Source organism: Camelus dromedarius, chromosome 1, assembly GCF_036321535.1.
Source record: "Camelus dromedarius isolate mCamDro1 chromosome 1, mCamDro1.pat, whole genome shotgun sequence".
NCBI classification, from domain to species: domain Eukaryota; kingdom Metazoa; phylum Chordata; class Mammalia; order Artiodactyla; family Camelidae; genus Camelus; species Camelus dromedarius.
Genome location: NC_087436.1, coordinates 121,730,827 through 121,754,978, shown reverse-complemented (window position 1 = coordinate 121,754,978; position 24,152 = coordinate 121,730,827). Strand labels below are relative to the sequence as shown.

Here is a 24,152-nt window from a genome sequence, read left to right as displayed (position 1 = left end):
CTGTACTGAATATTTTAGGAAGCCACTTGCTCTGTCACAGTAGCGAAAATATGTTGGGAATTCTGTCTGCGGGTGGGAAAAGGAGTTTCGAAGTTTCTGGTGCCCCTTTCCTCTGTGTCCTCCCGACCCTTGTGAGCACGTCAGCACCGGCCACCACCTGCCCGGGTGCCTGCGGAGCCCTGGTGGCGCCTGTGAGGCCGTGTGACCGCTGTCCGTCCAGGGCGGCACCCCCGCCGCACTCGCACGGGGAGAGCCCTGCGGCGAGAGCGGAGCAGCGGCCCCGACCTTGTTTCCTGTGCCTTTATGTGAACTGCCGCCCCCGCTGTCAGGAGGGCGTGAGGACAGCAAGTCTGACGGTTCCGTGGAGTGGAGTGACTTGGCATAGTTGCGTTTAAGCTTAGCCCCTTTGTAGCCCTTTTCCAAGTGTGTATTCTTACATGGTTCATTTTTTGAATTCACCTTGCTTTTCTGTGCGTCTTAGTGTTCAGAGCACTTACTGTTGTCTCACGTTGCCTTCTCCCTTCGCACCGGCAGCTGGAGGAGAAGGCGCGCCTTGAGGCAGAGGCCCGGGCCCGGGAGCACCTGCACCTGCGGGAGGAGCGGCGGCGGCGGGAGGAGGAGGAGGAGCGGCTCCAGGAGGAGTTTCAGCGGCTCCAGGAGCTTCAGAAGCTGAGAGCCGCGAAGAAGAAGAAGAAGGAGAGGCCGAGTAAGGACTACCCCAAGCTGGACATGCTTGCTGGAGGTCTCCAGGCCGCCGCGGAGCCCGTGCCCTCCTCTGAGAGCATCCTCAACGGCTCCCTGGAGCCGCCCGAAGACCCAGAGACCTCATCCCACTCCCCCTCCAGACACGCGGACCACACAGAGCCCAGGCCAGGGCCGGGGGCCGGCGGGGACACCAGCGACCCCGCCGACGCCAGGGACTCCAAGCTCCTCCTCCCGAAGGAGGCCAGCGGGAAGCGGCAGGAGCCTCTGTCCTTCCTGCTCGACGTGATGCATCAGCACAGAGAGGGGCCCGGCAGACAGAAGCTGAAGCAGGCCAGCAAGGCCCCTGGCGAGCCGGCCAGGAAGGCCCTGGAGCCCCCCAGGGCCTTGGAGCCCCCGCCCAGGCCCCGGCCCCAGGCCGAGTCCAAGGCTAAAGTGCTGGACCTGGCCCCGCTGGCGGAGCAGAAGAGGGAGGAGAGGAAAGCCAACAGCAACAACAACAACAGGAAGCAGCTGAACCACGTCAGGGAGGGGAAGTCCAGCCCCAGCCCCGCTGAGCCCGCTGCCCCCACCGAGCACTCGCCGGGCGGCAAGCCGGTGCCCGCAGACTCCCCGCAGCCCAAGGGCAAGAGCAAGAAGAACAAGAAGAAGAAGGGAGACAGAGCCAGCAGCTCAATCGGTAAATGCAGAGCGGCGCCCGTCCGTCCCTCCTGGAGGTTGGGTGCGGCCCTGGGGGGCGTGCGCTTTGCGCTGTTGGTGGCCTGTGCGCCAGCGGTGGGGACAGATCGCCGCTGTCAATTGTGTTTTGTTATTTTGGAGTAATTTTAAACGTCCCAGAAGCTGCAAGAAAGAGTACCGAGGAGTCCTGTGCACTCCCAGCCCCGAGTGGCACGGCCCCACACTCGCTCTGTCCTCTCCCCTCCCGTCACCTTTCTGAACCAGATGGAGTAGTTTCAGACGTGGTGCCCCTTGACCCTTAAATACTTCAGTGTGTGATTCCTCAAAATAAGGACACTCTTAGAAAACCACAGTACAGGTGTCAGAATCAGGAGGTTAACATGGACACGATACCCCTGTCTGGCGGCGCCGTGGCAGCGATGGGTGGGCCCGCGTTAGCGGTGTCAGGGGCACAGCTGTGTCAGGGGTGGCTGATCCTGGGCCACGGGGGTGTCCGCCCAGTCTCTCTACTGCCAGTGTAGCGCTTGGCCTGTGACGCCCAAGTGTCTTGTGGGGAGAGGTGTCTCGTGTTTGGTCGTGTGCCCGCAGGGCAAGCATCCATAGACGGTTCTTACCTCGAGTGGGTACTGCTGTGTTGTTGGCCAAATGGTGATTTTTCCAACATTTTTTCTACGTTTCTTATCTGGCTTCTGTACGAAAAGATTGCCTTCTCCTCGTGGTCTTTTTTTATTCATTCTGTTATTTACATGAGGGTGGATTCACACATTCTTACTTTGTGCCATAGACTGTGGTCCTTTATGAACGCTGTGGATTTGATGCTCTGACTGTCCCAGAGTCCATCAGTGGGAGCCCCCTTAGGATGGCTGCTCCGCCCGGTCATCCTTTGAGCACTCCTGTCCTTCTGGGTGGCTGCGTGTCCCAGGCTCACGAGCTGGACAGCGGCGGTGAGACTAGGCCTGGGTGCTACTGGTGTGTCGTTGCTTCCAGGCCTTCTCAGCTGGCAGAGCCTAGGAGGAGGTGTGTGTGCATGCATGCTTGCACTGTGCACACATCTGTGTCTCTGTCTCATTTCCGTAGTAAATCCGAGTTAACGCTGGCAACCGTAGCCCTGACCCAGCACCACCGCGCTCCTCGTGGGCCCCGTTGTCCGCTCCCGCTGTCCATTGTTTCCTGACCTGCTCGGTCCTGGGGTGCATCCCGGGGGGACTCGGGATTGCCCGCCTGCACCCGCACTTGCTGTGTGCTTGTACGCGGTCCGTTGTCTGTAGCCTGAGGGGATGAGGTGGTCAAGGGGCCCGGATTAGCTCTTTCCCCCAGAGGGCCTTCACGTTATTACCGCCTGTTTGGTGCTGTCGCGGGTGCTCCTCGGACATGCAGCCAGGTTCCCGTTCTGCTTGTTTTCCCTCTTGTTTTTTGTCTGCCTCCCTTAACCCTGATGTTTTTCCCCGTCCCATTCCTACTGGGCTTCCTACTTGCTTTTCTTCTTTTACGCAAGAGGTGGCAGAGAGACCTCTTTGCCTCCCGGCTTCTGACTCTGGAAGGCCCTCCCGTCCACCCAGGCAGCTCTTCCTCAGGGTGCAGGTGTGCGTGGGCTCCGCTGCACAGTCGCCCACTCCCGCACAAGCGCTCAGGCGTCGTGGTCTCTGTGAACACACTCGGTGCCGTGGCACACGCGGGGTGCGGGGCCGCAGGGAAGCGCGGCAGGCTTTGCTGGTGTCGCCGGCCTCGGAAGCCACGCGTCTGAGCGCGGTTTTCCCACAGACTCCCCAGCACGGTGCGTTGTCGGGCTCTGCCCCTGGGGCCCGCCTGCTGGGCGGGCCTGTCCTGTGGTTTCCATTTGCATTTGTCTCTCATTACAGTGAGGTCATGTTTTTAAGGGCTGTTTCTGTATCTTTTTTTGTGAATTCTCTATTCTGTCATTTTCTCATTTTTTAATTGGGTTTTTGGTCCTTTTCCTTCCATTTTTAAGAGTCTTTTATAAATTGGGGCTATTAGCCTTTTAACTGCATCGCATGCTGCAGGCACATCCTCCCAGTTCCTGAGCTGTCTTCTGACTCTGTTTTTGATGTTTGTTAGCTATGCACAGATTTTAGTTTTTACTTCTATATAGTCAGTTCATTGATCTTTTACTGCCTCTGGATTTTAAATAATTGTTGGAAAGCTTTACGCTAACATTAAGGTTTCTGAGGAATGTGCCCAAGTTTTCTTCTGTGTAAGCGTGGTTTCATTTTTTTCCACTTAACTCCTTGGTACATTTATCTGGAGTTCATGCTTGTGTATCATGTGATGCCTGAATGGTTTTATCCTTTTCGAAATGGTTGACCAGTTGTCCCAGCACCAATTACTGAAAACTTCCCCTTTCCCTGGTGACTCATAGTGCCACCTCGTACTGCCCTAAACTTGCGTTTTCCTCTGTGTGTTCAAGTGCCTTCTCACACTGAGTTAGCTGCTCTCAGAGGCTCTGTGTGTGTTCATACTCCAGATGGACTCTGGTGTCAGTGAGCCCAGCTCCCTGAAAAAAAACAAACTTGTAGACATTGTCATTGGCATTGCACTGAATTTATAAATTAATTTAGGGACAGTTGATGTCTCTGTGATAGTCCTCCCCAAGAATAAAGGGCATTTGTGCATTTGTTCAAGTCTACTTTATGTCTTTCAGGACATAGATTTTTCTCATAGATTTTTCACATTTCTTACTAAGCTTATTCCTAAGTATTTAATCTTCCTTGTTTTTAACTGTAAGTGTTCTCTGCCCCCACGCCCTCCACTCCTGGACTGTCCAGTGCAGGAGCCACAGCCGCCCGTCAGCCCTGAGCGACTGACCTGTGGGTAGTCCAGATTGAGGGGTATTGTGAGTGTAGACCTAGTATGAAAAAAAAGAATGTAAGAGATTTCAGTGTAATTTTTAGTATTGATTACATGTTGAAATGATTGTCTTTTGGACATATTTAATTAAATAAAATACATATTACTAAAATTAATATAACCTGTTTCTTTTTAATTTTATGAATGTGGCCACTAGAAAGTCTTAAATTATACGTTGGCTCACGTTGTAATTCCGCTGGATAGTGCCGCTCTGATGGCTGGCTGTACGCGTGGGAGTGTTAGCTTCTGTGTTAACCTTGTATCTTCTCCTTACTGAATTATTTCGTTGTCTGAGTCTTCTTGTTGATTCTCGAGGGTTTTCCAGGTACTCTGCCATCTCCTTGCAAATAGAAGGAGCTTTACTTCCACTTTTCCGATTTCTAAGCCTCTTCACGGTTTTCCTCTTGTTTAATGGCGTCATTCTTGAACTTGATAGGAAAGTCTGGTGTTTCTACGTTAAGGTAATTCTGGCTTTAGGGTAGGTTTATGTATTTTATCGTGTTAAGAATATATCCAACAATTCCTACTTTTCTTGAGTGTTACCAGGAATAGACACTGAATTTTGTCAGAGGTTTTCTAGCATCTCTGGAGAGTAAACGTGGCTTTTCTTCTTAGCTCTATGACACATTGTAAAGAATTAGGGAGGGCCTGTGTCTGTTTCTCACTCGCAGTGCTCTGGGGCGGCCCGCCCGCCCTGGGGGCCACTAGCTCCCATGGTGTGAGGGGGCGCCCTGTGCAGCCCTCGGGCCGGGGGCCTTCTGTGGGCGCGTTCCTTGACGATGTTGAAGTACTTCTGTCTCTGATGAGGTTAATTTTGGTAAACTTCCTCGAGGAAATCATCCTTTCATCTAGATTCTCCACCATTTCTACATAGGTGTCTGCAGAGTACGTACTTCTAAAAAAAATTCCTTGTCAATGGTTATTTTCCTCTTGTGATTTCTTATTTTGTATATTTGTGCTTTCTTCCTCCCTATTCTGTTTGATTCAGTTAGTTACTAGTTTGTCTAGATCCAAACCGTTGATTCATTAATTAGGTTTACTGTTTTTCTTTCTCTACCTCATTAATTTATGCTTTTATCTTTTTTCCCCTTGGTTTCTTTTGTGTTACTTCACTGTTTTTTCTAACTTTTTGATTAGGGAATTTATTTCATTTCTTTTCATTCCTCCATTTTTTATTGATCAAAGTGTTTAGCACTTTGAATTTTTCTCTGATAATTCCTTTAAGTATATCCCGTAGTGTCTCGTAATGTCTCCATTTGGTTCCTTTTTTAGAAATTCAGTAATTTCCATGTGGTTTTTTCCCTTTCACCCTCTAGCTTAATCGGTGGCTTTTAGATTTCGAAGTACGAGAGCCTTTTTTATGTTAATAATTTCTAGGATTTTTTACACTGTAATCAGAAGGTATTTTTTGTGATATTTCTGATTCATGAGACTTCCTAATACTTTTGTGACTGCTCTGTGTGCGTCTGAGTTAAACGTGCGTTTTCTCTGCTTGATGGCACAGCGCCGTTCCTGGCTTAGTTAGTTATGACTTACACTTGGGGCTGGGGCTTCTGTAGCCTTGCTTGTTTTTTGTCCTCTTGAACTGTATTCTGTTACTTGTTATGAGTTTCTGTGTTTTCTTGCATCTCTTGTAGCCGTGCTTTATAGAGCTGGCTTCTCTGTGACTTGGTGCGCACTCCTGGCGCCACCGTGCTGCATCGTGGCTCGCAGCGTTTCCAAACGTCCTTCCTGTTGTGCGTGTGCTCTCGGCTCGCCTTCCCCTGTGTCAGTGATGCTCGTTGCTGCCATTATCTCCTGCGCTTTCTGTTTGCCTGGTGGGGCCGCTGTGTCCTCGTCCCCTCGTTTCTGAGTTACTTGGTTTTAGGCCATTCTTCGTGTTCAGCTTAGACACCTGAGTCCTGCCGTGGGGACACAGTGACAGTCTGCAGTGAGGCGGCCCGTTTCCACTGTTGGTCCGACGGTGTGGTCTCAGCCCTGGTGTTATTTTATAACTGCTAGGTGTGTTTTGTGTTTGCTGTTTCTTTTTCTACGTGGCGTGTTTTCTTTGCTCTTTGGTGTTTGGGACATTCGTGGTTTGGTGCCCACCCCGCCTCCCTGCTCAGAATGAGGGCCTCCGACTCCACTTAGCGCTGGTGACTGCCAAGCGCTGACCTCTCCTCTCTGCTCTCCCCTTCCTGACCCTTCGCTTCCCCCATCTCAGCTGCATTCTTTCTGCTTTCTCAGAACACACAGCATTCTTGAGTCTACCTGTGAATCCCTTGGGTGCTGGTGTCGGTCCTCCTGCACAGGGTTCCCAGTCACCCCCAGGCCCCTGTCCTCAGGTGGGGTCAGGGCACAGTGCCCTCTGAGCTCTGGAAAAACAGACTGTTCCCTGTGGTCATAACAGTGAGCAGACAGCCTGGCAGGGTCTGGAATCCTTAGGTCACAGTTGCTTTTCACTCTGTCAATACAGGTTTTTGTGTAAAATGTCTGGTACTGAATCTGGTTATAGTCCTGTCCTTTTTTTCTCTTAAGATTCTCAATACTGATTATCATTTCCGGTCAGTAAGCCAAGTATTAGAAATCGCTTTTCATGACGGCATTTCCGGCAGACGTGCCTGCTCTGGGTTTGCTTTGTGGCTGAAGAGCCTTCTCTTCTGGAACTGCTGACGGCGACTGCTGGGTTGGCCTTTCAGGGACCTCACTTCCTGTCCATCTGTAAACCCTCCTGCCCCACCCACCCTTCCTCGTGCACCACTGTTTCCTTGACCGAGGCCTCATCCAGTGAGCCACCAACAGATGTCTGGGAGTAGGGGTCCGGGCGGGGAGCGGATTGGGCTGGGGACCGTGCTGTGAGGGTGACTCCTGGGGTCTGGAGTGGGCGGCCTGCAGGCCTGGACCCAGGAGCCTGGCAAGGAGACAGGGTCCCCCACTGGTGACGAGGAACTTGCCTGACAGGATGGAAGGTGTGACGCGGGAGTGAGGAGGGGCCAGGAGGGTGCTTTCTCGGCCACTGTCAGGAAAGGCGTGGTCCGATGCCTGGCGGCGGATGCACCGAGGAGGCGGCTTTGTGGACGGGCAGCTGGGAAGGAGGGCGGGGCGGCGGCGGAGGTTTGATGGTGCTGGTATCCAGGTGGAAACCCCGGGGATACAGTGGAGGGAGGCTGGGGGGTCGGGGAGCTGGCGGAGGGGCTGGGGCAGGGGCCGCGGGACCTCAGGGGGAAGCTCCCCCGGTGGCTTTCTGCCAGCTGATGGGTGTGAAGGCGCTCTGCCCGGTGCTGGGAGTCCTCGACAGTGTTAGCGCCCAGTGCAGGTCAGCCGCGCCTGAAGCACCCTGCTGTGCAGACGCCCGGGGAGGGGAGGGGAGGGGGCTTTACTTGCTATAGACTCAAAACACCACCCCATGCCGAGGCAGGGACGGGGAAGGAGACTGGCCTTTAACAGAGCGCTGTCGGGGTCTCGCTCGGTCTCGGGCGGAGCCGGGCGCCGTGCTCGCCTCGCCAGCCTGCACCCCAGCCAGGTGTGCGCTGTGGAGGCCCTGGCGCACGGGCTCATCCAGGGCCCAGGAAGAGCAGGAGGGAGAAGTTGAAACCTCGGAGCTGCCGAGATTCTGGGGGACAGTCAGTAGTCCCCCTGCTCCAGCCTGTTTTTGAAGAGGGTTCCTCAGCTGCTGTGGCTGCGCTTTCCTGTGGGAACAGCCTGGAAAGCTTTTTGATGAGGTCTGGGGTGTTGCTTGTGTAAACTGAGTGCCTGGGAGAGCTGCCTTCCTCCAGAGGCTGACGTCGGGGCCTGGGCACAGCCCTTCCCTCCCTGGGCCCGCCTTCTGGGACACTTCCATTGACAGTCGTGTCCCCCCTTCCCCCCGCCCCACCCTCCAGCAGGGACTAAGACAGACACCCTCTGCGTGCACTGAGGTTCAGGAATCTTCTCGAGGGCTCTCCCGACGATTGATGTTGACCCCTTGGGACATCTGGGTGCCAGCAGGTGGGTCTCCTCTGCTCCGCACACAGGAGTCCACTAATTCCAGGTGACCTGGACGTTCACAAGCACGTGAGAGAGTCCTCCCTCCTTTGGCTGTTTGCAAAATCTCACGTTAGGAAAAATTTTTAGTTTGTGAAGATACTGAAATTAAAAGCATATGATCTGTTGTGGTGAGCTGGCCGGGTGCTGTGGTGACTGACTTGCCTCCCTTCTTTCATCTTACAGATGATGTCTTTCTGCCCAAAGACATCGACCTGGACAGCGTGGATATGGATGAGACGGAGCGGGAGGTGGAGTATTTCAAAAGGTAAACGTCAGGAGGGTGTGTCTGAAGCAAAGATAGTCTCGTGGTTACCGTAGGCCACCCTCCCGTGGCACTGCCACTTGTCACTGGCCACGCAGCCCGGCCACTGTGAGGCATCCTGGCACGTCCACCCACACGCCGAGCGCACACACACCAGCCTTCTCCCCCCCCACTCACTTCTCTCCACCGAGCGTGTCAGGACCGCTGTGCCGCAGCCGGCGGGCGTCAGCTTGTCTCCGTGTGTGCTGGCATTGGGACACAGTGATGCGGTGTGACTTTAAGGAGGGAGGCGACATTTTAGATAATTTGCTCAGTTTTCCTGGTAAGCAGACTTCGTTCGTACTTACTCAGGAATATTTTATCTACTGTGTGAAAAACGGCAAGAAAATTTCACTTTACAGTCCTTGTTCCTTCTTAGGAAGTACTTTACCCTCTTTGTTTCAAATAACACACACACGCTCACAAAAGGAGCAGCTCGCAGTACAAAGAGTTCATAATTCATACCTGAAACACAAAATTCTAAATGTTTCTGGAAACTATATGTCTTGTGTGTGTATGTGTGTGTTTTAATCTTAGCAGGTAAGGCATTTGCTGAAGTTAAGCATCCATTCACAATAGAAACTCTTAATTAGGACAAGAAGGGCCCCTTCCTGACATGACCGTAAACGCAGTGAATGTCACACTTAGTGACGCGCTGAAAGCTGTCCACTGAGATGAAAAAATAACAACACTGAGGACGGCCATTGTCGCAGCCTCTGTGTGTGAAGACAGAGAAAGAAAGAAAGAAAGGGGTGAGGCATAGAGTGAAGCAGTGGAACTGTCACTCCCAGGTGCCATGAATCTGTACAAAGTCCAAAAGAATCAACAGGTGAATTACTTGACTTACAAAGATGGCTTGCGCTGAAGCTGTGCCCGGGGGGCGGGGGGCAGGGGACAGACGAGGGGCCGTTCTTGGGTGCGGGCCAGACTTCGGGGGACACTTCCCCCGGTAAGCCTGTAGGACTCGCGCACATAAAGATCACGCGTGATCTTATCAATGAAGAAATGAAAAATATACTTACTGAAATCAAGACCTCAGTAGCTGGATGAACACAGACTAGATGCTGCTGAAGAGGGAGTCAGTGACCTGGAAGCTGCATCCAAGTGGTGCACCCAGGATGCACCAACACATCAGGGAAACAGAAATGTGCGGGAGGGGCTCGGGAGCGCGACGGAGCCCCGTCTTCGGGAGCGTGGAGAGACTGCAGGAGAGCCGTGGAGAGAGAAGACGCCTGAGGGTTTAGCAGGACTAATGGGAAATACAAGTCTGCAAGTTAAAAAGCACAGCATATAAACAAGCAGAGATCCGTTCCTAGACCTAGCATGTGAAGGCAGAGGCCACGAGCGGTACTCACAGGCCGAGAGAAGACTGTCTGTAATTATGTGACCCTCAAAACCGCTTTTCCCCATAGCAGAGGAAAACTGCAGGAGCTTGCTATGGAGAGACCTGTATAAAAGGAAGCATCTAAAATTACACTTCAGGAGAAAGAAAACTGATCTCAGAAGGGCAGCCTGATAGACAGGAAGGAATGAGAAGCCGCCTGACAAATCCAGGTAGATACAACCATGCCTTCTGTGAAGCAGGATAATAACCACGTCCGACTGACGCCGCGTTGGGGGAACCCCAGTGCTGAACAGTAGCGACGCCTAAGTCGGGCATGAGACGGTCAGAGCTGAGCGTCCCCGGGCCCTCTTATTGCTCAGGTAGTTAGCGTTCTGACGGAAGCTAAACGGGCATGACACAACTGCAGGAGCAAGTATTAAGAAGAGGAAGTAGGGTGTACGAGTTGCTAATCAGTAGAAGGAAAAACTCAAAAAGAGAAAAAAAGTAAATGTACAGAAAGTACAATGAACAAATTTTAAAAAGATGGCCGACAAGTCCCGTTGTACCAGTGACCATCACAGGCAGTGAGTGGGCAGAGATGAAAGCGGCCTGTCAGGTCGTGCCGAGGTCTGTACCGTGCGCCTGCGTGTGTGCACCCTGCTCACGGGCACACGGCCCAGCCGCAGCAGAAGAAGGGCGGGCGCGAGGGGGCCGCAGAGGGGGCTGGGGCAGCCGTGTCACTGTCGGACCAGTGTGCTCCATCACGAGGGTGGGTGACGGCTGCTTCGTCACGGCAAACGGCTCGATTTGTCAGGAAAAACAGACATTTTAAGCATAAGTACTTAATGAAATAGCCCCCAGATACGAGAAGCAGAACTATTTGGGCCGCACAGAGAAACAGACAGACCCGCCCTCTTGGGGGGGCCTCAGGCTCTGCTCTGTCGCGCCGGGCAGCCTGGCGTCCGTGAGCACGTGGGGGCGAGCCGGCGCGGCTGGCGGGCTTCCCCTCGTGGGCGCAGACGGGAGCTGCGTCCGAGAGGCAGACAGTTGTGTCCTTAAGCACATGGGGAATGTCCACGGGTTGTGGGGGGGGCACAGGACACGGGGCTCGGAAATGTCAGAGAACGGTGTGTAACTGTTCTCTGACCTAAGCACGCTGAAGTTGGGTATTTACAATAAGTACGTTTTAAAATCCCTAAATATTTGGAAATCTAAAATTATTTAAATTTAATTTAAATTAACTCACAGGTCAAGTAAGAAGCCACAGTGGACATTTTAAAATTTTATAGAACTAAAAGAGCATAAAGATGTTGCCTGTGAGAACCGCGGCGTGCAGGGACGTTTGCTCTCGCGCGCACTTCCCCGAGGCCTTAGATGTGCGAGTCACGTTTTAGAAACCTGAAACTTGCCGAATTAAGGCCTTCACTTGAGAAATTAGGAAAACAGCAACAGAATAAACTCAGGGAAAGTGAAACAAAAGAGAATGCATAAGGGAGAGGGAAACGGAACGGAAGGTCAGCGGCGCCAGCGTTTGATTCTTTGGAAACAGTAACTAAATACGTAAAAGCCTCTGCAAGGCTGATCAAGAAAAACAGGAAAACCCACCAGAAACTCCACGACTAGATGTAAGAAGAAACAGGATGTTGGTGATTATCAAAGTCGGACGATGGCTCTGGTTGTTTTACCATAATCTGCTTTTGTGTGTGTGTTTGAAATTTTCCACAATAAAAAGGGGCTTCTTTGATTCTGGGAATACGTGAGTGAAAAGGAAGATGTAACTGTGGAGACTGCAGAGCGAGAGCACTGGGAACAAGTTTACAGTTAATTTCAAAACCTAAATAAAAACACAGAATTAACCCAATTTAAAAATAGCCTGAATGGTTCAGTAAAATTAATTAAACTAAAAAGCTAAAGCAGTAGTTATGTCTTCCCCACGAGAAAACTCCGTTCCAACGGCCGCAGAGAATCCTCCCGGCTGTGGGCTGCTCGGTCGTGCCGACGCCACCAGGGGCTGGAAACCAGACAGCTGGCACCGCAGGGCACGCGCCTCCTCGTCCTATGAGAGAAGTAAAATTTTGATACGATAATCTCCCAGAAACAATACCAGGAAAAACGGAAAATGACAGACTTGGTTCACTCATGAACGTTAGATGCGAAAGTCATCAAGAAAATACTCATATTCCAAATCCAACAGTGTAATGAAAGCGTATTACAAAACTGGTTCATCCCAGGACTGAACGCACGGAGTAGCGAATACTAGGACATGCACACGTTATTTGCACACTAATACATTAAAGAAGAGCCAGGTGATCATTTCAGTGGGCTCAGAAAAAAAAATCTTTGCTAAGATCTTACCACCCATTTATAATTGATAAAAACGAAAATACTGAAAAAGAAATGATAAACTAGCAATAGAAGGAAGTATCTTTAAAAAGGAATTTACTGAAAAAGAAAGAAATCTACATGAAATGTTTTCCAAAACGGGAAAGATGTGGAAGCGCGCACAGAACAAAGACGCCCTGTGGCTGCCTCTGCCCAGCCCTGAGCGTGGTTCCCCGTGGGCGCGGGAGGCGCGGCAAGGAGTTGATGGCACAAGGGCTGGGAAGGGGATGACTGTCTTAACGGGGAGTCACAGAAGCATGCCCAGGACAGTCTAGCAGGAGCCTGGCTGTGGGACAGGGGTGCAGAAGTGACTTGTTTTTCTCTACACCATCAATAATTCAGGAATGCAGTTTAAATAAAGCTAGCATTTATAACAGTGCCAGAATCTGTGCGGTGTCTGTGGGCAAGTCTAACAGGAGTTGCACGGGACTTGTGCACAGAAGACGGGGAACTTCACGGAGGAGCGTTGAGGACCCGGGCACAGCATGTCTGTCTGCTCATTCGTGGGACGTGTTAGAATCACTGCACTGTCAGGTTTCCCGGAATGTATCCGAGATTTAAAACCCGATGAGGGTTTTGTGGACCTTCACACAGTGTTTCTGAAACATGCTGGGATGGGTACATTGTGACACAGTCGTACGTGGGCTGTTACAGCAACAGAAGAGAACAAACCAGAGCATTGTGTGACACAACTCCGTGCATCTTACAAACTGGATGTTGAGAGCACACAAGGATGTACATGATACCCTATTTATAGGAAGTTAAAATTAGGCAGAACTGAAGTCCGCTGTTCAACACACCTGCCACTCAGCGCAGCAGCACCGCCCCGGGGGGCCTGCCCAGGAGGAGTGAGTGTGCACCCGCACAGACTTGTCCCCGCGTGCTCCTGGAAGTCTCATGTGTAGCCCCAAACTGGGAGCAGCCCAGATGTCCACACAGAAGAACAGCCCGCCCGCCCGCGCTCCCCCGCCCGAGGCCAGCGGGGCCCCACGCAGGAGGCCGGACCTGCCGGTGCAGGATTCCAGATGTCACAGACTCCTCCACGGTGACGGACAACAGGCCGGTGCTGGCCCAGGGCCGGGCGGCAGGGCGGCCTGGGGGCCGTGGGGGTTGAGGGGGTGCTGTGGCTCTGAGGTGACGATTTCCTGGATGCGTGGACTTGTCGGCACCCCAGGCTCCACACTGACTGCAGGTCCTTGCACATAAATTCGGCCTCACTAGAGCCTGTTTCAGGAGACGAAGTGCACGGTTCAGGGCGCACACGAAGGTGTTAAGACTGTAAGAAAACCAAGAGGAACAGTCGATGTGGAAGGCAGAGCCGTTATGGCTTCGAGGTGAGGAGAGCTGTGGCAAGGGCGGCAGGCGGGGCCCACAGCTCGGCCTGGTGGCCACGGCGTGTGCTCTGCAGTGAGTCTCTGTGTTTCACACTCGGTTCTTTTACGTCCCGCTGTGTGTGTCACATTTGCCAAAAAAGAAGGGAATTGTAAAGTACCAACTAATGCCCGCCTAGGAGAAGAGGAGGAGCGGGGGAGGCTCCTCTCCTGCCCGTGGGCAGGCATGTTGGTCCTGGTGCCCAGGGAGACCTGTGTGTACCCGGGAGGTGGCCGGGCAGGTGCTGGGGAGGTGCAGGCGGGTGGGTGGATGGAGCTGGGAGGGTGCTGCCTCTGTGAGGAAAACTGAAGTCGGGTCCCCGCCCATACCTCCCCCAGAGGTCCGCTCCAGATGGGTTCAGGTTCTGTGTCCAGAGCTTACCTTATAATTTGGGGTACAGGTGAATGAGTGTCTTCTGGACCTCAGAGCAGGGGAAGATGTCTCTAAGGAGATATCAACCATCAAATAAACGATTGGTAAACTGAACGCATTAAAGTCAACAGTTTGCTTTAAGGAAGTGGGAAGGCGGTACTTGCCTCACGTCACGAAGGACTGGTGCCAAGGACCGCTCAGGGAAGACCGATCTGATGCCAAGCGGCCGGACGACACTATGGCCGCCCTGGGGAGTGGGTGGCCCCCTGACCGGGGCGGCCCTCAGGCCGCCCCACCGCTTGTGAGCGCATCGTCCACTTGTCTGTCCGTTCGGGGCAGTGTGTCCTTACAACCGCAAAAGTGAACAGACTGTAGTCACGTGGGGGAGTTGCACAAACTTAGTGTTGAGTGAAAGAACCAATGTGAAAAAACATGGTGCAAAGTCAGCGCAGGTTATCGCCGGGGGCTCCTGTGGGAGTCGTGAAACTACAAAGACCAATGGGGGCTGGTCCTCCCAAGGGCTGGGGCAGCAGCCACCTCCCGGGCTGGCAGTGTGGGTGTCCTGACCTGGCGGCCGTCGCCCAGGCTTTTGCGTGTTCTGGACGTGTGTACGTCCGTGTGCATGACATAGTCCCCAGTTGAAACACGGAGGCCTGACGGGAGGTAGTGTCCAGAGAGGAGCTGGGGGGTGGGGGGGACACCAGCCAGGTCACACTGGGCTCTGGCGCCCTGTGCTGCAGGAAGCCGGTGCGAGCCTTGCTCCGGGTCAGCCCGGAGCACTTCCCTGAGCGGCTGGGAGCAGGGCGCGGACGAGGACCCCGGGCATCCAGCTGCTGTGAAGAGCAAGGGGTCCAGGCACATGCAGCAGTGGACACCGCTGGGAGGCTGTCGCCAGAGCTGAGGGGAGACGGTAGACACAGAGGTGGGAGCTTCCAGAAGTTTTAAAGGGTAACATCACGAGGACTTGGGGCTTGACCAGCTGTGGTCAGGGAAGGAATCTGGGCTCTGCGACACGGCGCAGCCCTTCCCGGGGGGTGGGGGGGGGGGCAGCGTGGCGGGGGCTTCCTCTGCCCGGACAGAGCCCATCAGGCAAGCCGCACCACCGATTGTGGTGAAATTATTTAGCCACAGTTTAAGCAAAAACACTTCCTTTTACCTGCTGGACAAGTGACAACAGTACCGTTTTCAGGTTTGATTCAAATTCCTGCTACCCAAGTTAGTGCTGGAAGGGTGAGAACTTGAGGAAATGTGCAAAGGAAAGGATTTTGAAAGACAATGTTCTTCGCTTCATATGACACAGAAATTGGCCTCCACTGCCTGGGAAGCACGCTCAGCACGTTTGCTCCAGAGCCGGGCGGGGGGCGTGTGGCTGCGTCTCGCCCTGGAAGTGCTTGTTTCGAGTCACATCACCGGTGACCCTGAGGACAGACGAGGGGAGGCCGGGGTCTCCGGGGCCCGGGGGGTAGGGTGGTGGCCGCCGGCAGAGCCCGGCTTCGACCCCAGCTTCCGATTCTCAGATGGGCTCGTGGGAAGCTTCCTTCAGCCCTTCCTTGAAGCGCAGGGTGACGGACACAAAGCCCCAGAGGATGTCCAGGGTGCCGGCCGGGGCCCGTCCCCGCCATGAAGTGCGGCCCGCGGCCAGGTGTTGGGGGGCCGGGCGGGCTCCCCGCGTGACTGTCGGGCTTCTTGTCTCCCCAGGTTCTGTTTGGACTCCGCCAGGCAGACCCGGCAGAGGCTCTCCATCAACTGGTCCAATTTCAGCTTGAAGAAAGCCACCTTTGCTGCGCACTGAACGAGGGCGGCCTGGAGAGGGACGCGCAGGCGGGCGGCCAGGCCGGGGGGCCGCAGCCCCGAGCCCCGCCCCGCCCGAGAACTTGCTGCTCGCCCGTCCTCGCTCTGTGTGTGTGGTCTGAGTGAGCCGCCGACCCGAGCCCTGTGCCGTCGGATCGGAACCGCAGCTCCGCCAGCCCTTCCACCTCCGCGGCCTCGGAGGCAGGCCAGGGCCTTGGACGAGTTGCGTCACCACCCAGCCCCGTCGCCTCCGCATCTCGCCCTGGCCCGCCGTCCATCCCCGCGGGGGCGTCGCACGCTCAGCTCTCTGGGCCGCGCGTCTCACCCGAGGCGGCCGGGGGGCAGGGCTCTCGCTCCTCCACGACCTACTGTTTGAGTGTACACGTCACACTGTCCGTGTCCGACCCCCGACTCGTAGCCAGCTGTGCAAGACCCCTGCAGATGAGAAGGTCCAGAAGCCAAGCCACCAGTGCTCACACCGTCAAGTCTGTTAGAGCGCGTACGACTGTACTAACACGGAGGCCTGCCTGGCTACTTTTTTAACATATTGTTAAGTAATATTAAAATCATGTCTTTCTTTTTGAAAGATGGAATACATTAGTACAAGCAGCAGACTTCGTCTGGTTGCTTTCTGCTGGGGGCGCCGGGGAGTGTGGCAGGGAGGGGGCGGGCGGGCAGGCTGGCGGCTGTGCCCCCAAGGGGAACCCAGGCCACCAGCCCCGGAGCATCCCCGGGTCACCCCAGCAGTGGCTTGGGGTTCCCGGTGCCCTCACTGTCCTCCATATTCAGCAGGTTGTCTGGGGCCCTGGCGAGCCACACAGGCCCAGGCCCCACCAGAGCCTCAGCGGGCTGCAGTGGGGAGGGCCGAGAGCACAGTGGGGTGGGGGGCCCGGGAGGCAGTCCCTCCGGGGTGGTCGAGGAAGGCCTAGCGGGGAGCACTGCATTCAGACCTCGGGAGCTGAGGGTGGCAGTGCAAAGAGGGGAGTGGGTCATGGGCTGGGCTTATGTAGGGGCCTGTAGGCAGGTGCCCATCCAGTTTTGGGGGGTTCATGACCCCTAATAAAACAGTGAGAAACTACAAATATTTAACTAGGTATAAATTAGCAATAAGGTGAATGGTACCTAAAGTGAAAAAGGAACCCCAGCGTGGCCCCTTCTGAGCTGTTGGCAGTTTGTGGTCTGGCTCCCACTCAGCCCCTAGAACACTCCGTAGCTCCCACTGCCCCAGCCTCTTGTAAACCTGCCTCTGTGCACGTGTGAGGGCCCATTGGTGAGTGGAGATGTGCCTGGCCCAGCTCTTAGCCAGAGAGAGGGTGCAAAGGTCTGGCCTCTGGAGACATCCTGGCAGTTGGAGCCACAGGGCTCCCTGGCGGACGGGGTGTGCACCCTGGAAGGGGGGAGTCTGGGGCGCCCATCACACACCCGGGTGAAGTGTCTGGCCCCTGGGACAGAAAGCCTCAGCTCACCAGCCCGCAATGCAGACAGGACAGTTCCGAGCCCCAGAACCAGGCGTCAGAGGCAGGTATGGTTGAGGGCATCCTGGAGGTGGAGGAACAGGGAGAGAATGGCCGGGATGGGGCTGCTGGGGTCAAGTTGAGGCCCAGGGACTGGCCATGGGGCTCCAGTGCTGAGGTGACCTTGACCGGAGCCCAAGGAAGCTGGTCTGCAGGGAGCAGGGAAGGGACCAGTAGGCAGAGGGGAAGTGGGGTCGAGAGGCTGGCTTGCTTGTTCTGTTTTCTCTGGGTGGGAGAGTGATCTGCAAAGGGAGAAGCTGAGACCACGCCACGACCACGCGGAGTGGCAGAGACCCTGCCGCGTCCCCCAGGACCCTGAAGCCGGGCCTCGTGGTGAGAGCAAGGGTGGGGTTCCCGGGTGGGGCCTGTTCTCCCCATGGACAGTCCAGGTCCTGCCAGGGCTCAGCCCACCTCGGGCCTTGGCTCCCCTGTCTGTGGGGCCACTCTGGCTGCTGAGGAGAACCGCAGGCCCCCAGCGGTGTTGTGAGCAGGGACTTTCAGAGCCCCGAGTGGTGAAGGGTCCCTGGGCGCCCCCCACTCAGCCCCCTGGGGGGCCCCACCTGCCATTTCCACGGCCCTGCTCTGCCCAGCGCCCAGGCCTGCTGGCCCACCTGGACTCTTGGCCCCTCGGACCCAGATTCCTGCAAGCCCCACCAATCGTGCAAGCCCCAGCCCTAGCGTTCTGGATCTTTCCTCAAGGGCACGTCCCTGGACCAGTCCAGTTATCAGGATGGGCTCAGGACCGCTGAGGGGTTCGAGGTGGGTGGAGGGCAGAGGGAGACGCCCAAGCTCAGCCCTTCTCGGTCCGCGGGGGCGGGCCCAGGCCTCAGCACAGCCGAGCTGGGGACTTGTGCCTGCGGCCCAGCTGTGCCTGCGGGACGTCCGAGTCCTGCTCCTGGGGGTCCGCCTCCGGGGGAACCTCACGCAGGTCACGATGCTGAGTCATCTTCAGATGAAATAAAGTAACAGCTAGAAGAGAAGCAGTTCAAATGTCCTTTTACTGAACTCCGCCTACACACGCATCCGTTAAAAACCATATCACGGCAGCGAGGGTTAGCGCTTAGTTTCATTAGTACGTTGTTTTAAAGGAGATGAAAGAACTTCCCACAGCTCGTACTGTTTTACTGTCTCAAAGACAGAGTGACGGGTGGGAGTAACTACACCCCAGGCAGTTCCTGACTGTTCGGATCCACCGTCACAGTAAGAGTGAGCAGCGCCATGGGGCGCGACACAGCACGGCGGGAAGCTGCAGACGGTTCTGAAGTGTGAAGTGAAGAGCGCACCCTCACAACAGCCCCCGAGCTGCGTGGGGGGGCGCCGTGTGCCTGGGAGCCGTGCGGAGCGGCGTCGGTCAAGGCGAGGGGCGCGCGCCGGCGCCCGGCTGGGGCTGCGCCTGGACGGGCCTGCGGACGGCAGTGCCTGGGAAGGGCGAAGTGCCGTGGAAACCGTCCTGCTGTAAACGACTGTAAAACCGAGGGCATTTTCTTAACGGTGCTTTTGGATGCTGGAAGAGCTAGCCCATGGCATGTTTCCTGGGGGACGGGCAGGGAACAGGTGGAGCCCTCAAGGGCTCCAGCTTCCCGCCTGCAGGCAGGTTCCAGGCCCCGGCCTCGGGGGAGCCCCGCGGGACTGCTGCGTAGCGGAGGCAGGGGCCAGCAGGCTGGCTGGCGTCTGCGGGGCAGCGTTCCAGCCAGGACGGGGCCGCACACGGATCTGCAGAGCATCCCCTCAAGTGTACGGATCTGTGCTTGTGTGGCATAAAATTCCATCAGTCCAGGGGGAAACCACCAGAGAGCAGTAGCGCTGAAACAGACTGAGTTTCCAGCAGCTGCGGAGAGACCTGCTGACACGCGGGCGGAATCACCTCGGCAGTGGGGCTGCGTTAGCCCTAGTGTGGGATCTAAATTTAGCCTCAGAAGGATCAAACAGGTCCTGAGCAACTGAACTGCTAGCAAGAACAAAGTCCAACATTCTTTAAAAAGAAATACAAACTACCCTGAGTGACAAACTAAGTAAGACACACGATGACGGAGTCCAGGCAAAAATTAGCAGGCCATGCAAAGAAGGAAAACATAAACCTTAATCAGGAGAAATATCAAACAGAAACAGACCTAAAGATGGTGCATCTGCAGACGAAATCCTTAAAAAGGGCTATTACAGATCTCACAAATCTGCTCATAAATATAAAGGCAAACATGAACAAGATGAAGAAATGGATGATACAGAAAAGACCCAAAAGAAAAAATCTGAAGTGAAAAATACCCTGGATACAATTAACAGCAGATTAGAAACCTCACAAGAAAATGCCTGTGAACTTCATGGCATGGAAACAGAAGCCACCAGCAGTGGGGACATGGCCCGTTGGGCTTCGTCGAGCATTCTGACAGACATGAGACTGGGGTCCTGGGAGAGGAGGGAACAGAAGGCACCAATTCTAAAATCAGTTCATCATAAAAGCCTGCCGGGGCCGTGACTGAGGCTGTGCTGAGTCTACAGACCCGCTGGGGAAGAAACGACATCAGGAGACTCCTGAGCTCCCAGGCTGTGAACGTGGGGTCTGTTCAGAGTTAGCTGCTCTTGAATTTCTCTCAGCAATATTTTGTAGCTTTTATTAAAGGTTTTGCACACTTTTGATACATTTTTTTCTAAGCATTTAATGTTTCTGACATTCATAAGCAGAGTCACGCATTAGCTTCCTGGGGCTCCCTTAACAAAGTGCCACAAACTAGGTGCTGAGAACAAATTTACTCTCTCACAGTCCTACAGGATATGAATCGAAATTCCAGGATTGGTTCCTTCCAGAGGCTGCGAGGAACCGTCCGCTCCATGCCGCAATCCCAGCGTCTGGCGGTCACCGGCGATCCTCGGTGCTCCTTGGCCGACAGACGCCCCTCTCCAGCCCTGCCTCAGGCCTCATGTGGGCTTCTCCCCTGGGCGTGTCTCTGCCCTTTTCCTGTAAGGACACCAGTCATGGGATTTAGGACCCGCCCTAATCCAGCATGACGTCACCTTAGGTTAGATCTGCAAAGACTCTATTTCCAAATGAGGTCACATTCACAGGTTCTGGAGTTAGCACTTCAACGTCTTCTGGTCAGAGTATCCTTTGGCGAGACACAATTCAACCCAGAACAAGTTTTTTTAATTTGCTTTTCCAGTTGTTGCAAATATATAATAAGAAATACAGTAGATTTTTCATACACTGACTTTGTATCTTGAGTTGGTCAATTTGACTTAATTATTCTAAACTTTTTTCTTAAGATCCCCTAGGATGTTCTACATACATAATCTTGTCATCTGAATGGGGACAGTTTTATTTCTCCTTTTCTGATTTTTTATTCTTTCACTCTTTTTTTCCCCTTACTGTGCTACGTAGGACCTCGTGTACAATATGGGATTGCAGCGAGGAGCGTGAACACTTTGCCTTGATGAGAACCACAACGAGGACAGCGGTCAGCACTCCACCGTCAGGTATAAAGTCAGCTACAGGTTTGGGGGACACACACCTTGATCAGATTGAGGAAATTCTTCTGTTCCTAATTTGCTGAGTGTTGTTACCATGAGTGGGTACTGAATTTTGTCATATGCTTTTTCTGCTGCTTCTGAGATGACCATATGGTTTCTCCTCTATTATAATAGTGAATTAGTGGGGGATTTTATAGCAAACAATTTTGTATCCTATAGTAAACATTTCACTTGGTTATAATGTATTATCCTTTTTTACATTGCTGAATTCAATTTAACATCTTCTTTAGGATTTTTGCGTCTATGTTCATGAGATAGTGGTCTGTCTCTTTCTTTCTTGCCTTCTCTCTCACGTTTTAGTGTCATAAAATGAGCTGGGAAACATTCCCACTTTCTATTCCCTGAGTGTCTGTAGGATTGGTATATCTTTCTTAGACGTTAGGAAAAATTCACCACTGAAGTCATCTGGGCCTATAATTTTCTTTGTGAAGAGAGGTTTTTTTTTTTCTTTTTTTAATAATGAGTTTAGAAACTCATTATTAAATAGGTGGATTTTTAAATTATTTATTGAAGTACAGTCAGTTACAATGTGTCGATCTTTGGCATACAGCATAATGTCCCAGTCATGCATATCTATACATATATTCCTATTCATATTCTTTTTCATTAAAGGTTATTACAAGATACTGAATATAGTTCCCTGTGCTGTACAAAAGAAATTTTTTTAATCTATTTTTATATACAGTGGTTAACCTTTGCAAATCTCAAACTCCCAAATTTATCTCTTCCCACCCTTTTCCCCCTCACAACCATAAAATTTACTGTCTGCAACTCTGTTTCTGTTTTGTAGATGGGTTCATTATTGTCCTCTTTTTTCTTTTTTTTAAGATTCCACATATGAGTGATATCATATGGTATTTTTCTTTCTCTTTCTGGCTTACTTCACTTAGAATGACAATCTTCAGTTCCATCCATGTTGCTGCAAATGGCATTATTTTATTCTTTTTTATGGCTGAGTAGTATTCCATTGTATAAACAGACCACAACTTCTTTATCCAGTCATCCGTCAGTGGACATTAGGTTGCTTCTATGTCCTGACTATTGTAAACAGTGCTGCTATGAACACTGGGGTGCATGTATCTTTTCAAATTAGAGTTCCCTTCGGCTATATACCCAGGAGTGGGATTGCTGGATCAAAAGGTAAGTATTTACAGTTTTTTTAAAAATCTCCATACTGTTTTCCATAATGGCTGCACCAAACTACATTCCCACCAACAATGCAGGAGGGTTTCCTTTTCTCCACAGCCTCTCCAGCATTTATCATTTGTGGACTTTTTAATGATGGCCATTCTGACTGCTGTGAGATGATACCTCATTATAGTTTTGATTTGCATTTCTCTGATAATTAGCAATATTGAGCATTTTTTCATGTGCCTACAGGCCATTTGTATGTCTTCATTGGAGAATTGCTTGTTAAGTCTTCTGCTCATTTTTGGATTGGAGATTTTTACCTACAATCTATTTAATGGAAATAGGGCTATTCAGGATTTCTATTTCTTCTTGTGCCAGTTTTAGTAAGTTGTGTTTTTCAAGGACTTTATCCATTTCATCAAAGCTGTGAGATTTATCAGCTTTATAAATTGTTCATACTATCCTCTAAGTATCTTGTTAATATCTAAGTGATCGCTAGTGATGTCCCTCCCTTTTCATTCCTGACATTAACCATTTGTTTTCTCTTTTTTTCTTATCGGTCATGCTATGGGTATATCAGTTCTATTACTATGTAAAAGAACTAATTCTTGACATTGTTGGTTTTTCCTCTGCTTTCTATTTCATTGACTTTCACTTTTACTATTTCCTTCCGTCTTACTTGGGTTTAATTTGCAGGCCTTTTCCCAGCTTCCTGCGATGAGCACTTGGATCACTGAAGTTTACCCTCTCTTCATTTCTAACACATGCCTTTCGCGCTATGAAACTTCCCTTAATCATCTCTTTAGCTGTGTTCCATACTTCTTAGCAAGTTGTATTTTTATTTTCATTCAGCTCAAAATATTTTCTAATCTCCGTTGTGATTATTTTTCCCATGGACCGTTTAGAAATATGTTGGAAATTTAGTAGTTATCTTTCTGTTATTGAGATATGGTTTAATTTCACTATAGTCAGAGATCATAAATTCAGTGATTCTGTTTTTTGGAATACGCTGTGACTTGTTTTATGGTTCACCAAACTTCTCTCTTTTGGTAATAAGCATTCTGTGTATACCTGAAAAAAATTATAGTTAGCTTTTGTTGGATGTAATGTTCTAAATTTGAAATCAGACCAAGTAGATTAATAGTGTTGGTTAAATCTTCTGTATCCTGGCTTTTCCCCTGCTTGTGTATCAGTCACTGAGCTAGGTACGTTAAAGCCTCCATGGTTACACATTTGTCAGTTCTTCTGCTTTGTATTATTACCTCTACACAAGGTTAGGAATGTTGTGTATTCCTGACACACTTGCCCTTGTATCATGATGCAGTGCCGCTCTGCTTCGGGTAGTATTTTTTGACTTAAAGTCCACTTTGTCTGATGCTCATGCTCGTGTTCTTGTTTACCGTGGGTGTGGTGTGCCTCTTCTATCTGTTCCAGTCGGGTTCCCACGTTTAAAGTGTATCTTTTGCGATGAGCATACAGGTGAGACATATTTTCGTCTGGTGTGACAATCATTGTCCTTCAATCAGAATGTTTGGTCTGTTTACTTTTAATGTAATTATGACATAGCTGGGTTTAAGGCTACAGTCTTGCCAACTATCTTCTGTCTCTCACCTCTTCCTCCTTCCTTTAGTTCTCCTAACTTGTCTTGCTTTGAATTAATAAAAACATTATTTTTCTGTTCTATTAGCTTTTTAATTCAGTAGTTTCATTATTATTTCAGTGGTTACCCTAGAGATTGTCTCCTTAATTCATTACGGTCTGCTGTAAGTCAGTGCAAAACCCTTATAACTGTGTAAGTTCATGAAACACTCCCCACACCCACCTAGAAAGCTCTTGCAGCCACGTCTGCAACGCTTTAAACCCGCAAGACGTTACTGCCGGAACGGCCACGAGTCATGCACACCTGCCCATTCCCATGCTCTTCCTTCGTTTGCCTTTCTATAGAATCACTTCCCTTTAACCTAAAATATTTCCACTGTATACTTACTTCTTGTAGTACAGTCTGCTGGGTATGAATTTTGTTAGCTCGTGTATGTCTGCATCGTCATCCTTCATTTCTTACGTCTAGTTTTTTGGGTTTTTTTTTAACTGTACCCTGGACTTGCAGTTCATGTGGTGTAAGGTCCTGGATTCCACTACCTGTTTCTGAAGAAAACCAGATTTTGTTCCAACAGGGCAGTGAATTACTGGCTGG

At 51.9% G+C, this 24,152-nt stretch overlaps 1 protein-coding gene across 10 annotated transcripts in view; it reads left to right on the top strand.

Moving 5' to 3' along the window:
* Positions 1-24,152, top strand: part of FAM193A (family with sequence similarity 193 member A) — a 147,112-nt gene that overhangs the window by 121,855 nt on the left and 1,105 nt on the right. For 2 of the 10 annotated variants that reach the window (XM_064488651.1, XM_031438666.2), the window contains 4 exons: positions 535-1,381; positions 8,434-8,515; positions 14,741-14,922; positions 15,301-15,682. In XM_064488651.1, the coding sequence (XP_064344721.1) occupies positions 535-1,381; positions 8,434-8,515; positions 14,741-14,922; positions 15,301-15,416 (1,227 nt within the window). In that variant the 3' untranslated portion in view covers positions 15,417-15,682. The other 8 variants (XM_031438692.2, XM_031438688.2, XR_010382135.1 and 5 more) reach the window with 7 other exon arrangements.